This window comes from Didymosphaeria variabile (assembly GCF_027946475.1).
Source record: "Didymosphaeria variabile strain IMI 356815 chromosome Unknown scaffold_5, whole genome shotgun sequence".
NCBI lineage: Eukaryota > Fungi > Ascomycota > Dothideomycetes > Pleosporales > Didymosphaeriaceae > Didymosphaeria > Didymosphaeria variabile.
Window position 1 is genome coordinate 3,855,048 of NW_026611624.1, and position 14,522 is coordinate 3,869,569.

General features: G+C 53.1%; 6 protein-coding genes across 6 annotated transcripts; 5 read left to right on the top strand and 1 right to left on the bottom strand.

Moving 5' to 3' along the window:
• Positions 1 to 167: 167 nt before the first annotated feature.
• RPA12 (DNA-directed RNA polymerase I core subunit rpa12) lies at positions 168 to 641 on the top strand (the record flags this gene model as incomplete). Its single annotated transcript, XM_056216493.1, has 3 exons — positions 168 to 282; positions 336 to 567; positions 623 to 641. 3 exons carry the CDS (start codon positions 168 to 170, stop codon positions 639 to 641), a joined length of 366 nt encoding a protein of 121 aa, XP_056070740.1.
• A 75-nt stretch (positions 642 to 716) lies between these two features.
• On the bottom strand, positions 717 to 1,765 carry LIA1 (deoxyhypusine hydroxylase; the record flags this gene model as incomplete). Its single annotated transcript, XM_056216494.1, has 2 exons — positions 717 to 1,233; positions 1,284 to 1,765. The coding sequence occupies 2 exons, from the start codon at positions 1,763 to 1,765 to the stop codon at positions 717 to 719; spliced, it is 999 nt and encodes a 332-aa protein (XP_056070741.1).
• Positions 1,766 to 2,313: 548 nt separating this feature from the next.
• Positions 2,314 to 3,554, top strand: N0V89_007734 (uncharacterized protein; the record flags this gene model as incomplete). Its single annotated transcript, XM_056216495.1, has 2 exons — positions 2,314 to 2,935; positions 2,986 to 3,554. The coding sequence occupies 2 exons, from the start codon at positions 2,314 to 2,316 to the stop codon at positions 3,552 to 3,554; spliced, it is 1,191 nt and encodes a 396-aa protein (XP_056070742.1).
• Positions 3,555 to 5,429: 1,875 nt separating this feature from the next.
• UBA1_1 (E1 ubiquitin-activating protein) lies at positions 5,430 to 6,606 on the top strand (the record flags this gene model as incomplete). Its single annotated transcript, XM_056216496.1, has 2 exons — positions 5,430 to 6,495; positions 6,548 to 6,606. 2 exons carry the CDS (start codon positions 5,430 to 5,432, stop codon positions 6,604 to 6,606), a joined length of 1,125 nt encoding a protein of 374 aa, XP_056070743.1.
• An 864-nt stretch (positions 6,607 to 7,470) lies between these two features.
• UBA1_2 (E1 ubiquitin-activating protein) lies at positions 7,471 to 10,617 on the top strand (the record flags this gene model as incomplete). The annotated part of the gene is made up of 2 exons (XM_056216497.1): positions 7,471 to 10,427; positions 10,479 to 10,617. 2 exons carry the CDS (start codon positions 7,471 to 7,473, stop codon positions 10,615 to 10,617), a joined length of 3,096 nt encoding a protein of 1,031 aa, XP_056070744.1.
• A 1,327-nt stretch (positions 10,618 to 11,944) lies between these two features.
• On the top strand, positions 11,945 to 14,267 carry N0V89_007737 (uncharacterized protein; the record flags this gene model as incomplete). Its single annotated transcript, XM_056216498.1, has 2 exons — positions 11,945 to 14,200; positions 14,238 to 14,267. 2 exons carry the CDS (start codon positions 11,945 to 11,947, stop codon positions 14,265 to 14,267), a joined length of 2,286 nt encoding a protein of 761 aa, XP_056070745.1.
• Positions 14,268 to 14,522: the final 255 nt, after the last annotated feature.

A 14,522-nucleotide genomic window follows, 5' to 3' on the forward strand; every position in this document is an offset into this window, starting at 1 on the left:
GGTGCAGTGAGTGATGCGTCGTCGCGAAAGCCCGTGATCGCTCTGCGCGCTCTCTGCTTTGGGCAAGCGTCAATCGCCGCGGAAATTCCCCGCCGAACTTTTTTTGCGGAGCAGCTGCTGATTCCCTTCAATCCCACGGCGAGTATCAAACGAATCACGACATTGCAATGGCAGCGATCGGCTCACTCGTCTTCTGCACGGATTGCGGAAATCTGCTGGATGGCAGTGCAGGCAAACAAAATGCTATCCTGACCTGCCAGGTCTGCGGCGCATCCTGCAAAGGTAATTTTACCAGGCAGCTACCCGTTGGACCTGATAGCTCACCCATAGCGTAGATACCTCAACCAAAACGGTTGTCACTCGCTCCAAGCCGGACGCTTTCCCTTCAGCGCTGCGCGCGAAGCACTCCGAGGTGCAGACTGTCAACGATGAAGATATGGGGGGTCATGCGACTATCGCGCAAACCTGCGAAAAGTGCGGCAGGGAGGAAGTGCGCTACTACACTCAGCAACTGCGCAGTGCCGACGAAGGCTCCACCGTTTTTTATGAGTGCGAGTGTGGGCACAAGTACATTTATCCTGCAGATACGTGCATTGGTCGTTTGCTAACAGCTATCTTACAGATGGAACACGAACAACTGAGAAACCGCTCACTTGCTTTTTGTCTACCTTGCCATGAAAAACCCCAACGCCCAGACAATGCACCTTGTAAAAGGATCATGCAGCTACAGCCTTCCCTTCGGGTACAATCGCGTATTCAGCCTCCCCGTTCTTCTCGAACTCCGCCATGTCAAGTGCAACAATCACACTGTCCCGCACAACCTGTTCCGGATCGTCCAAGAACTTCTTCAGAATATCTTCCACGCCTTCCTCGTCTCCCAGACTTCCAAGCGCTTCTGCCGCCTCGTGGCGCACCATGCTCTCTTCTTTCTGGTTACTGAGCGTCTCCACTAGACTGGGAATTGACGCTGGGTGGGACAACTGTCCAAATACGAAGGCAATCTCGTGGCGGAAGAGTGCAGATGGGTCGGCAAAGCCCCGCGCCAACGACAGGACGGCCGGAACCGCGGAAGGCAGATCCGGCGGTGAAGCCAGGTCACGCAGAGCAAACATGGCTCTGTAACGCTTGAACAATGGGAGCGAGGTATCAAGAAGGGCCTTCTCAAGATCGGGAATAGATGGCGCCTGCTGGCCTTGGGGCATTGGGGGGGCAGGATCGATGGACGCGAAGTCACTGCATCTCCGTCAGATAACACAGCATAAACTAAGCATGTTCTACCATACCTTTTCTTCAACTGCTCATCCTTGCTCTGCAGCCCGTGTTCCCACTCTATCCTGTCGACGGCGATGTCGCAGGTGTCCCGCACTACGTCAAGCTCCTTTACATCGTCTCTAAGCCCTTTCAACAAGTCCAAGCTGCCTTTGTCACCCAGTGCACCTAAAGCTTCGGCGGCCTCGTGGCGGCACATAGGATCCTCTTCTTTGTCTTGCAGCACATAGCGCAGAGGGTTGATCGCAGCATCGTTGCGCGACTGTCCCAGGCAATACGCTAATTCGTGTTTCAGCAGCGCGGACGGCGAGGAGAAAGCGGCTGCGATGGCTTCTATAGCGGGAACGGTCTGTTCGGTGGGCGGCTGAAGAGCGGCGAGGTACTTCAGCGAGAAAAGGGCACGGAAACGGCGAGCGAGCGGCTCCTGCTCGGATGTGAGGATGTTGCGGAGGGCCTGAACTTGCGCATCCTGCGCGGGAGTCTCTGGAGCAGCCATGTTTCTTTGATTCTGTGGACTGATGTCAATTTCTCAACGCAGAGTCGATTGCCCGCTTTGCGCTGCGAATTTGGGCCAGACTAGTGGGGTACCGCCGAAAATCTCTGATGATCTGATAAGATAAAAACTTAGCGCCCGAATTCAGCAGCTGTAGTCTTGAGCCCCCGCCCCGCGTCGTCGCACGTGAAAGCGCTCCTGCCTAACGCTAGCGCGCCCAGCCACCTCCAGCCTACTTGACTTGCGACAACAATGGGATGCCCGAGCCTTCACTTCCATCTTCATCTTCACTAAAGAAGTGCTGCTGCGCACAATAGCGACAATAGGCAAAATAGGCTGGCCATGCACGCATTGATCTACGACTTACGCGCCGTGACTTTGACTCCTGCTACTATTGCTCCACCCTCCGCAGCTCTCATCCCTTTGATATCTGTCTGTCTTTCTACCTGATCCACTGCCCTCTTATCAAAGCGACTCGCCTTGCGACACCCTGCGACACGTTGCGCGACCCCCACCCTCTCTCCAAACTCTATCACAATCCTTCAGCAACAATGCCTCTTCTGCGCGACGTGTCCGACCGCGTTTGGGACTACATTAGCCCGCGCAAGACGCAGAAGCGCCGGGACAAGCCGTTCAAGGTCCCCGCATTGCCCGTCAGATCCAAATTGGCCGAGAAGAACTCCCCAGAGATCACTCTTAAGAGCAAGGTCGAACACTGGGCACCCAAGACGCCAGCTTCTCCCTCCGCCGTCGACAAGACTCTGCTGCCTCCCTCCCCGCCGACTTCCCTTCACCGATACGAGGAGGACTTCGATGGCGACACCTTGGTCCACGACTCCGTTGAAGACGAGTACTACTACAACGATGAAGAAGCCGACGCGTGGGACGCTAACGACACGACCGTGGTGGTCGACGATGGAAAATACATGGAGATGCGCAAGCCCGTCAACCGTACGAAGGAGCAGATGCGCCAGGAGATCCAATGCCGCGAGCTTCGCCAGGCTGGTTGGTCCGAGGACTCAGTGTTCATGTTCCAGAAGTTGAACCTGCGCGGCTTCGAGCCTCTTCTTCCGGACCCGTGGAAGACGGATTTCGTCACATTACCTCTGGACCTCTTCACCACGAACGACAGCAAGGCTTTCATCAAGGCAGACGGCCAATCAGACTTCCGAGGTATGTGAGACCAGGCGCTCATAAAGGTCACAAATGCTAACTTGCAATAGCTCAACACGCTTTGAACCAATTGTTCACCGTTGGCGGCCTCGCTCGAGACGCGGTCCTCACCAAGGCTCGCAAGCGCACAGCCGAGCGTCACATCGTGCAATCAGTCAAGAAGTATTCCCGGTGGGCTATGCGGGACGGCGGCATGCGACGCACTCACAAAGATCTCAAGCTTTTCGACACGGTAGCCTGCCCCAAAGACGTGCCCTCCTACATCTGCGAGCAGAAGATGATCCGCAAGCTCCACAAGCTGCATCAGCAATGGGACGATGAGATGCTCAGCCACGACAAGACCGGCCTTGTCGCCGCCCCGGAGGAGCTTCCCACTCTCTATGGCGTCATCGCATCGCACACGGTCATGGCCTTCGTCAGCTACGTTCTGCCCACCGAGCCGAACCCCATGGGCTCGCTACGCACCATCGCCATCTTCGACTTTGGCGAGGAGGGCTACGATGTCTGGAACTCGCTTGCGATTGCTATCTTTGTTATTCACTGCCGCAACAGGATGCAGGAGCTTAAGGAGTTTTTGCCGGAGCCCGTCGTTGTGCACAGACGCGATCCGGACTTGTAGTCGGTATCGACTCTTACATGCGCCTACTGCTCCTGATAGTCATCATCACGGTGCACTCTCCCTCTCTGGTCAACGAACACAAAGCTGCACGACCTTCACCGTTGGCATACTACATAGCTGTTGCTGTAAAGGTAGCCAGCACCGTACGAAACCTAACGACTCATATATCCCCTACGGCGTTCTCATGGCTATACCCCACTATACCCCCTTGGATCTTTACCAATCTGTTCTCCTTGAATTTTGGCTGCGTGGTTTCGGGCGGTCAAGGCTTTGACTTCAATACTAAGTCCAGATTGCTTCGTAGCGCATGCCCTTGATCGGAGTGCCGACGCGGTCCTCCTTTTTGAAGAAGACATGAAATGAGGATAATGTGAAGCTATCGATACCCAGAGTCTGCAGTATATACCCAATTGAAAGAAGTCCTAAAACTTGCGTCTCTACAGCCATGTCTCATGCTTGTGAATATCTGCTCAAACTTGACTACACGTAGATCTCCTCAGCCTTGTTCATTGTTCCACGCCGCGCACAACAAAAGGGGTACCAGACCGAGAAAACGATTATGTCTAAGGGGAAGTAGTTGGTGTAACGGTGAATAGCGCTAGAAGGAGTCATACTCGACATGATCGAGATGCTGACCAGATCGATTTGGTAGGCGGATGTCTACAGCCGCACTAATGTCACTACTACTGGGCTACGATCGCACCACGCTCAATCCCCTGGTCATGTTTGGTACAATTTGTAGACTTGAAGTGGTGCATAGCATGTTGTGAGGATCACACTACGATCTGACGACCCAAAAGATCTTTCGCTGATTGACCCGGGGTTTACTAGCCATCCGCACGACCGTCGGATATTGCGTGAGAGCTATCGCGAAACATGGAGAAAGCTTTATGGAGATCCGCTGGTTAAGCCAGAGGCTGTGAGGCGGCTCTTCGGGCTAGAAAGCTTGTGCGATGCAGACGTCGATGATTTCCTCAAGGACACTCTGTCAGTGCGCCACATTGATGGGACTGCAAAGATGGGAAGAGCGGAGGATCCTTTGGCATGTGTCAACAGCAGCCTTCAGAGTATTTGATGTGAAAAGTTGCGCATCGCTGATCTATGTGTCTGTCCAGGTACACATGAAATGTAAGCACGAAGACGAGCTCAGCTAATCAATGTCGTCGTGTAGCAATCAACTCAGACCATTTCTATCTCGTGAGGCAGAAAGCGACGGACAAGCTAATTGCGGAACATCCTCCCGATGCGCGAAAGTCGAAACTGTAGGCAGCCCGGAAATCAAGGAAGCCGGGGAGATTGCAGCGTCGCTGGCGTACGATGGTGACGATGTGCGGGAAGGAGCTTGGTCACTGCGGTTGCTGGGGAAGCGCCTCGCTTGGCTTTGTATACACGGAAGCCGCGACTCAGGCCCTCACCAGCAGGAAGACCACCCACCATTCGCGAATTGCACCATATTGAGAGGAACGATTCTGAACATTCTATTTTCCTGCTTGCGCAAGTTTCATCGTGACAGTTCAGCGTGTCTACCGGGGCTCCGGCAGTAGTGCGAAAAGTAGTGGCTGGTACTACCAACCACCTCCCAGCCTTCCGCCAAATCTAAGTACTCCATTTCCTCAGACCAAAGAAAAGACCCGCCTCCTTCACTTCCACTCTTCTGCACACACACTACTTTACTGTTGCATCGTCCGACTGCTGACATTTGCGATCGCGTTGTTGCATCGCTCTAGCCTGTCGCTATCTATCCATTCCCACCATTACGATTAGCGAATCAGCGGATACCCCGCAGCCAGCTCTCCGCCCTCACCGCCTGATCAACGAGCTGTCGCATACGCTCAAAACCCGAGCCAGATCATCGTCCGGTCTCCTACCAGGACAATGGTGTTCTTCAACGCGCCTGCAGCGATCCTGAGCCTGCTCGCCGTCACCTTCCTCTCCTCCACATCTGCGAAACTTATCGCCCAGCCGTCGCCTACTACACCGGCGCGCCTCGATGATTTCGACCGATTGAAGTTGGCACTCGCAAAACGACAAGCATGTGCTAACCCATGTGGTTGGGGGGACCAGTTCTGCTGCTCAAGCGACCAACAGTGCTTCACCGATGCGAACCAGATCGCCGGGTGTACTGCTGGAGGCAGCGGCGGCGGATGGATTTACAGTACCTTTTACTACACCGCAGCGGAGACCATTACCAAGGCCTCCACTTGGAGTACTTACGTCGGTGCCAACCCGACCTCATCGTCATGCGCGTCTGCCGATGTGTGTGGCTCTGCATGCTGCAGCAGTGGAGAGTGGTGTGCCGACGCCGACAATAGCATATGCAAAGTTATCGGAGGTGGATCAGCAGGATCTCCTGGAGTTACTGGTACCGGTATAAACCCATCCGCACCGTTGCGTCCTACGAGCTCAGGAGTAATTGTAATCACAGCCACCGGTTCCGCCTCTGCCACCGTCCCCTTCACTACACCAATCCCGACTGGCGTCAACGGAACGCTCGTAGAGTCGAACTCAGGGGGGGGAGGCCTCAGTGGTGGAGCCATTGCCGGCATCGTCATTGGTGTCATTGCTGGTATCATCCTCCTGCTGCTCATCTGCTTCTACTGCTGCGCCAAAGCCGCTTTCGATGGTGTTCTGGCTATCTTCGGCCTGGGCAAGAAGAGGAGGCACACGCACGAGGAAACCACGTACATCGAAGAGCACCACAGCGGTGCCGCCGCTGGCGCTGGCGGACGTCGTTGGTACGGCCAGGCTGGATCGTCCCGCCCTTCGCGACCACCGAAGAAGGACAGTGGCGGACTGGGCAAGATGCTGGGCGTCGGTGCCGGTGTCGCTGGATTGGCGGCTCTCTTGGGCATGAGAAAGAAGAACGAGCGCAAGCACTACGACGACAAGAGCACCACCGTGACCGACTCTTCCTACTATTACAGCGACTACACCAGTACTAGTGAGTACACCCTGTGCAATTATTTGATCGTAACATGCTAACCGTGACATAGGCAGTGCCAGTTCTGACGACCGACGAACGCGCCACACGCGACAATCGTCACGCCGCTAGTCGCCCCTGTGTTTTTTCTCTTCTTGTATAACACCTTCAAAAATTTCCGGTTGATAGCGCATCTTCAGCAAGCATTATGGGCGGTTGCCTGCATATGACTCACTTTCATGGCGTTATGGGGATCGGATTATGGATACGACTGCGACATGGAGGATACGAGACCAACGGGTAATACGCGGTATGGGTTATGTAGATGGGGCCCGATGGTCTGGATATGTGAATACGAAGAATTAGCTTCCTGGCTTAGGAAGCACTGTGCAACTTGCGCCTTCATGAAAAGTGAGGATATGAGAAAACGAATGTTGTGTGTAAATGTGTGTAATCGAAAGGTCAGCATAGCCTTCGACTTCGCGTCGCTCGGATGACATAGGCGCGCCAAGCATAAAGTGGGATGTGCTAGCGCGTTTCGGGAGCTCTACGAGCACCTTCTCTGGCTGCGCTCATCAACCGATTCATAACCAACACCTGCTGCCTTGACTCCCTTCCCTCTCGCTCAACGTTCTCGATTTATACCCTAAAACGCTCTCAAGGGTAGCTCGCAACTGTTTGCATCGTCTGTCCACGTCAACGCTTCGTCACACACCCCACTTCGATTAGCAGGCGCTCTGTCGCCACACTTCACAGTCGGGAGGCTTTGCAAAGGTCGGCAAGCTGGGGAAAAGAAGGTATTCCGGTGAAGACCTTGGTGGTCCCCCTAAGAAAGTTATGGCAGTGAGTGCACACAAAGTCCTAGTCAAACAAGCACCGGTGACCGGATGTGCTGGGGGCTGTGTATTTGTAAACAGCTTCCTCATCTGCGCCACCACATCTTGCTACACGTCTCGTGGAATACCCTACTGACACGATAGCCAGGACAAAGACACAATGCAGGTAGATGATCCTGCTGCTGCCGTCGAGCAGCTAAAGAACGCCGATGGCGAGATCGACGAGTCTCTGTACAGCAGACAGCTGTACGTGCTAGGCCATGAGGCCATGAAGCGTATGGGCCAGTCCCATGTTCTCGTAGCTGGTCTCCGAGGTCTCGGTGTCGAAATCGCGAAGAACATTGCCCTCGCTGGTGTCAAGTCGTTGACGCTATACGACCCTAAGCCCGCCGCTCTCGCCGATTTGTCGTCGCAATTCTTCCTCCACCCCGAAGACGTCGGCAAGCCCCGTGCCTCCGTCACCGTACCCCGCGTTTCGGAGCTCAACCCATACACACCGGTGCAGGAGTTCACAGGGCGCGATCTGACGTCAGATTTGTCGCAGCTGAAGCAGTTCCAGGTCGTCGTTTTGACGGATACCCCACTTGACGACCAGATCAAGATCGCCGATTACTGTCACGACAATGGCATCTACGTCGTTATCTCGGACACGTACGGTCTCTTTGGTACCATATTCACCGATTTCGGCAAGAACTTCACTGTAGGTGACGCTACCGGCGAAAACGTCAACAGCGGCATCATCGCAGGAATTGACTCAGAGGGCCTGGTGTCTGCGCTGGACGAGACTCGACACGGTCTAGAAGATGGTGACTGGGTCACCTTTACTGAGGTTGAAGGCATGACTGGATTGAACGGCTGTGAGCCTCGCAAGATTGAAGTGAAGGGCCCATACACTTTCTCCATCGGCGACGTATCTGGATTGGGCGAATACAAAAAGGGTGGTCAGTATGTTCAGGTCAAGATGCCGAAGATCCTAAACTTCGAGCCGTTCAGCCAGCAGTTGAAGAAGCCCGAGCTTTTGATATCGGATTTCGCCAAATTTGACAGACCGCAGCAGCTTCACGTGGGTATACAGGCTCTCCACGAGTTTGCGAACAAGCACAAAGGAGAGTTTCCCCGGCCACACAATGATAGCGATGCCTCAGAGGTCCTCCAGATTGCACAAGGACTTGCCGGTCAAGGAGAGGACAAGGTCGAGCTTGATGAGAAGTTGATCAAGGAATTGAGCTACCAGGCGCGCGGTGATCTCAGCCCGGTCGCGGCTTTCTTCGGAGGTCTGGCCGCTCAGGAAGTGCTCAAGTCAGTCTCCGGCAAATTCCACCCTATCGTGCAGTTCCTCTACTTCGATTCGCTGGAGTCACTGCCTACGTCAACCTCCCGCTCGGAAGAGCAGTGCGCTCCGATTGGCTCACGATATGACGGTCAGATCGCGGTTCTCGGAAAGGAGTATCAAGAGAAGCTGGGCAATGTCAAAGAGTTCCTCGTCGGTGCTGGTGCGATTGGCTGCGAAATGTTGAAGAACTGGGCTATGATGGGTCTGGGTGCAGGACCGAAGGGCCAAATCTGGGTCACCGACAATGACCAGATCGAGAAGAGCAATCTTAACCGACAATTCCTATTCCGCCCGGCAGACGTTGGCAAACTCAAGAGCGATGCTGCGGCGAAGGCCGTGCAAGCCATGAACCCTGACCTGAACGGCAAGATCGTGGCTATGCAAGACAAGGTTGGGCCGGAAACAGAGCACATCTTCAATGAGAAGTTCTGGGAGGGCCTCGATGCGGTTACGAACGCACTAGACAATGTCGAAGCGCGTACCTACGTTGACCGCCGCTGTGTCTTCTTCCGCAAGTCATTGCTCGACTCCGGTACTCTTGGAACTAAGGGCAACACCCAAGTTGTCATTCCACACATCACAGAGTCCTACTCCTCGTCACAAGACCCGCCCGAGAAGTCGTTCCCAATGTGCACGCTGAGGAGTTTCCCGAACCGGATCGAGCACACTATTGCCTGGGCGCGTGAAATGTTCGACACCTTCTTCGTCAAGGGTCCAGAGGTTGTGAACCTCTACCTTACCCAGCCTGACTATCTTGGTGCGTCATTAAAGCAGTCCGGCAATGAAAAGCAGACGCTAGAAACTCTCCGTGACTACCTAGTGACGGAGAAGCCTTTGACATTTGACGACTGTATAATTTGGGCTCGCCAGCAATTTGAGAAGAGCTACAATCAAGCAATTCAGCAACTGCTGTACAACTTTCCTAAGGATTCCACAACCGGCTCCGGCCAGCCCTTCTGGTCAGGGCCAAAGCGCGCTCCAGATGCCCTCAAGTTTGACTCCTCCAACCCTACCCACTTCACGTTTGTGGAAGCGGCGGCCATCCTTCACGCGTTCAACTACGGCATCAATCCCAAGGGTATCACCAAGGAGCACTACCTGGAGGTTTTGAACGATATGATCGTTCCAGACTGGAAGCCAGATCCAACCGTGAAGATCCAGGCAAACGACTCAGACCCCGACCCGAATGCTCAACAGGCAGCTCCCATGGACGACAACGATATCCTAAACAAGCTGGTTTCATCGCTGCCGGCGCCAAAGTCGATGGCCGGGTTCAAGCTCGAGCCTGTGGAATTTGAGAAGGACGATGACACAAACCACCACATCGACTTTATCACAGCCGCTAGCAATCTCCGCGCCGAGAACTACAAGATTGAGCAGGCGGACAGGCACAAGACGAAGTTCATCGCTGGCAAGATCATTCCTGCCATCGCAACGACCACCGCGCTTGTCACTGGCTTGGTGAACCTGGAGCTGTACAAGATCCTCGACGGTAAGACAGACATCGAGCAGTACAAGAACGGTTTCGTCAACCTCGCCCTTCCCTTCTTCGGCTTCAGCGAGCCGATAGCGAGCCCCAAGGGTGAGTACACCGGCCACAACAACGAAAAGGTACAGATCGATAAGCTGTGGGACCGCTTCGAGGTGGACGACATCACGCTGCAAGAGTTCATCGACCACTTCGAGAAGAAGGGTCTCAACATCCAGATGGTCAGCTCCGGCGTTAGCTTGCTGTACGCGTCGTTCTACCCGCCAGCGAAGCTGAAGGACAGGATGGGTCTTACGTAAGTTGTTCCATCATTGACATTGTGAGAGTATACGCTAACCGGAAATAGTATGAGCAAATTGGTCGAGTTTATTAGCAAGAAACCCGTGCCTGAGCACCAGAAGAACGTCATCTTTGAGGTCACGGCCGAGGATCAGACCGAGGAGGACGTCGAGATTCCGTATGTCATGGTTAAGCTGCAGAAATAGAGTGGGTCTGGATGGCTGGCGGGATGAGGGCAAGGGTTACGAGCTTGCACGAAATGTTACGGAGGCATCATACATAGATGTGCATGGAACGCGAAATGAATAGATTACTTGAACCATCGAAATTTTCATCGAGCTTTGATCATTGCTTGTCCGTGATGAATGGGAGCACCAAGACACGCGCAACGATGCACTGGCTGTCTTCATGATACAATATGCAAGTTTCCCGCCCGATGCCTTCAGCTTCACAGACTTGACATGCACCTCACAGGGCGACGGCGATGGCGACACCCTCGAAGTTCGAAATCATCTTTGAGACGGGAAGACAGCGGTACGAAGAACGGCCAGGAAAGCCTTTGGATCGATCACTAGCTAGTAGCCTGAAAACAGTCGCCGATTTGCGTAAGCATATCGAAGACTAGGATGGCGTATTTCGAGGCTTTCAGGGACAAGGACGAGATTGTGTATGCCCGCCTGAATGCTGTTTCACGGCTATCGAGAGACTACATCAAAGAGTCAAGCTGCGAGACCATGGATCTCCTGCTTGAACAGCACAGCACAAAGAGAGAGAACGACCTGTATGGCATCTGAAGAACCGACGTCCCAAGCTTGGCTCAACGGAAACGATGGCTTTCACGGATATGTGGTAGCCCACGAAGTGGGAAAACCTACTTAGCAAATTCTGCGAAAACGATGCTGCAAGCGAATATCGCAGGTGGAACAGACCTCTGGCGTGACAGCCCGACCGTAATTTCCTTTTCAACAATGACGGAGTCAGCTGCCTCATTTACCGATCTCATCAAAAACTGTGTGACGCGGGGTGGCAAGTCACCCGCTCAATGTCGAAAGTACGGACCATGTGTCATCACTGTGCCGGTCGTAGGCAGACATGGAGACAGTGTCCAGCGCATGAAGAAAGCTCTTTACTAGCTGCTTCTCTGTGAAGAGCCGCAAACTATATATAGTATTTGACAGCATTGACCAAACTGAAGAAGGGGGATCACGGTCATGTCGTGTTTCCGATAATTCACGCTCTATTAAATTGGGTATGACTGTTCGATGGGCACAGTGTGTAAGGTCGCACATCGGCTAAGAGGCTCGCTTGTTGTATATAAGAGTTATTGTGCGCAAGCACATACGGACTTTTACTCAGACACATACATACAACATTCGTCACTCATCGCTCATCACTTACCACTTACCACTCAACACTTAACACATAACACTCAACGCCAAGCATCGAGCGAATAGCAGCATGAACGAATGCGACCTCGCTCGTCTACCCGTGGACTTGAGCTCATCGGTTCACTTGGAGCACATCAGTCGCACGATGCAGACGAAAGCACAAGGTCATCGTGCTTGGACGGGGTTGATGTTCGATGTTCTCAAAATGCAATCAACCGAGCAGGAAATCCGGGATTGCTTGGACAAAGCGCCATCTGATATCGAAGACATGATCAGAGAGGTCTTAAAGATGCACAGCTCCACACTCAATAGCAGAGAGGCTGAAGAATTCAATACGATCCTAGCTTGGGTATCCTTCGCCGCTCGCCCTTTGACTTTGGCGGAGCTAGACGCGGTTTTGAGGAGATCATCACCATCCGGTGGCCCTGTGCTCTCGCTGGAGGCCAAACTACGAGAGAAGTTCGGCTCACTTTTCACCCTGACTCGAGACGATGGACTTTCCACCGGTATGCTACAGTCGCGCACGAAACGATCGAATGAAGAGAGTGCCTACGATTCAAAGTATGAAACGACTAGCGTAGGATTTGCTCACTCTTCTATTATGGAGTACTTCCTGAAAGGCGAGGGCAAGTTCGCGGCCAGAAAAACGTGTCCCAAAATCGGCGTTGTGTACGCGGAGGCGCAACTTTACATACTAAAGACCTGCTTGGAGGTTTTCCTCACTCCTGGCCAAGGAGACAAAAAGAAGTTGGCAAACACGTTGAAGAACTATTCTCGGGACCATTGGTATGGTCATCTCGAATGTTCCATATGGCAGAATTTCGACGCTACCGACCAGATAGAGCTCCTGAGTATGCTTTACTCGTTCCTGAACAAGCCCGACGCATTAAGAGGATGGTGCGAGGGCACTCCTTGGACCTTCTACACGGAAACAGCAGTCGCTATATTATGGACGTGCATGAAGAAATGGTACGACAGTTCTGATCTTGACGCCGGGCTACTGGACTGGGTAGAGACTTGTGGCAGTGGAAAGGCAGAGCTTGTCTTCCTACCGGCCGCAAAAGTGTATGCCGAACAGGGCCTGCACAAAGATTCAGTCGGGGACGACTGGCTTGCGCAGCCAGCAATTACCGCGGTCGCACAGATTCGTGCACTGATCGAAGAGGATGATACTCTGGACACTCTACCGGATCCTCCACCGCTCGAAACGCTACTCAAAGCCGTCAGATGGTCAGGCTTAGAAGAGAACGCGGTCTGGAATCGAAAACTGGCAGTCTGCCTACGCAATTTCCAATACGTGGAGGAGTCAATTCCTTATTTCGAGAGAGCCCTCCAGCTGGACGAGGCGTGCGTGCGTGCAAGATCCGGCCTTGCGACTATCTACCGTAATCAAGGGTACTTTACAAAGGACATTGAGCTAGAGTCGGCCAATGCTACCTACCTTGTCCGACAGATCAAATGCAGCAACGGAGACAACGACGCCCTCAACAAGCATTTAGGCTACTCTTATAGCCTTATCGCGTATTCCTACGGGAAACTAAACGACGATGCCGCTGCTTTGAGGTACTGGCGTCTGGCCGCTGAGTTGAAAGCAATCGTGCAGTATGGTATTCGTACTTACCTTCGGTTGTTGTGCGCATCACCTAAGGAAAATCGTTGGAAAGACGTAATATGGTTTTCAAAGTTGATGGAACAAGCGAAAGACGACGTTGAGGACCATAGTCGGCTCACCACCTGTATCCTGGAGAACGCATATCCTGACGATAACCCTAATGGGGTCATACGTGCTCTTGGAAGAGCTGCCGTGGAAGAAGGTTGTTTGGAATGGCTGGTGAATGTGTACAACACAGCAATCTGGCATTCGAAAGACCATGGGACTGTCGTCTATCTCAAGATGTCTATCGTTGACCTACACCTCAAGTTTACAAAGGACCTGACTCGTGCCGAACTGCTCATTGAGGAAGTTATGGAAGTCGCTTGTCTAGACGAAGAAGGCAGAATTGAACAGCTCGAGAAATGCAAAAGGCGACTGGGCCAACACTTTTGTCGCATATGCGTCCGCAAGGCGGTCGCTGCAGGCTTAGATTCAGCCGAGGCCAGAAAGTACATAAATCGGCTCGCTAAGTTGTGTCGAAGTGGATTGGAGCCGCGGGAGCAAAGGTCAAAATGCGTTTATGGAGAGCGCAGTGCCCTGTACTTGGCATTACTCCAACGACGTTCCGGAAATATTGCCGAGGCAGGCATAACTGTGCGAGGCTGGCTCGTCGAGACTTGCGACCTGGCCCTCCAACCACGTTCATCGACGCTTGGACTCATGGGTCTTGGTCGCGTGTTGATTGCCATGGGTCTTTACGATGAAGCAATTTCCATACTACGTGTGGTCCATTCACGGGGAAAGGGGGTTTGCAAATCATGCCATCGCAGACTGAGCTGTGAAGAAGATGCTGCAATCTGCGAGTTATGCCTAGAGGGATCCTGTGGCAATTGTGCCTCTGAATCGGTAAACAAAAGTTTCTGTACACCAGGCCATTCATTCTTGAGCATACCAAGGACCTCTACGGGGAATGCGCCATGTTGCTTTAGCTTCAGAGGTGAGACTGTCACTGTTCAAAGTCTTGTAGAACTCATTCATAGAGAGTGGTATGAAGTCCTATTGTAAGATAATCTAAGTCCCGTTTCATCACCACTGTTGCACTTGAGTGCATATTGATAAGGTTCCCCAA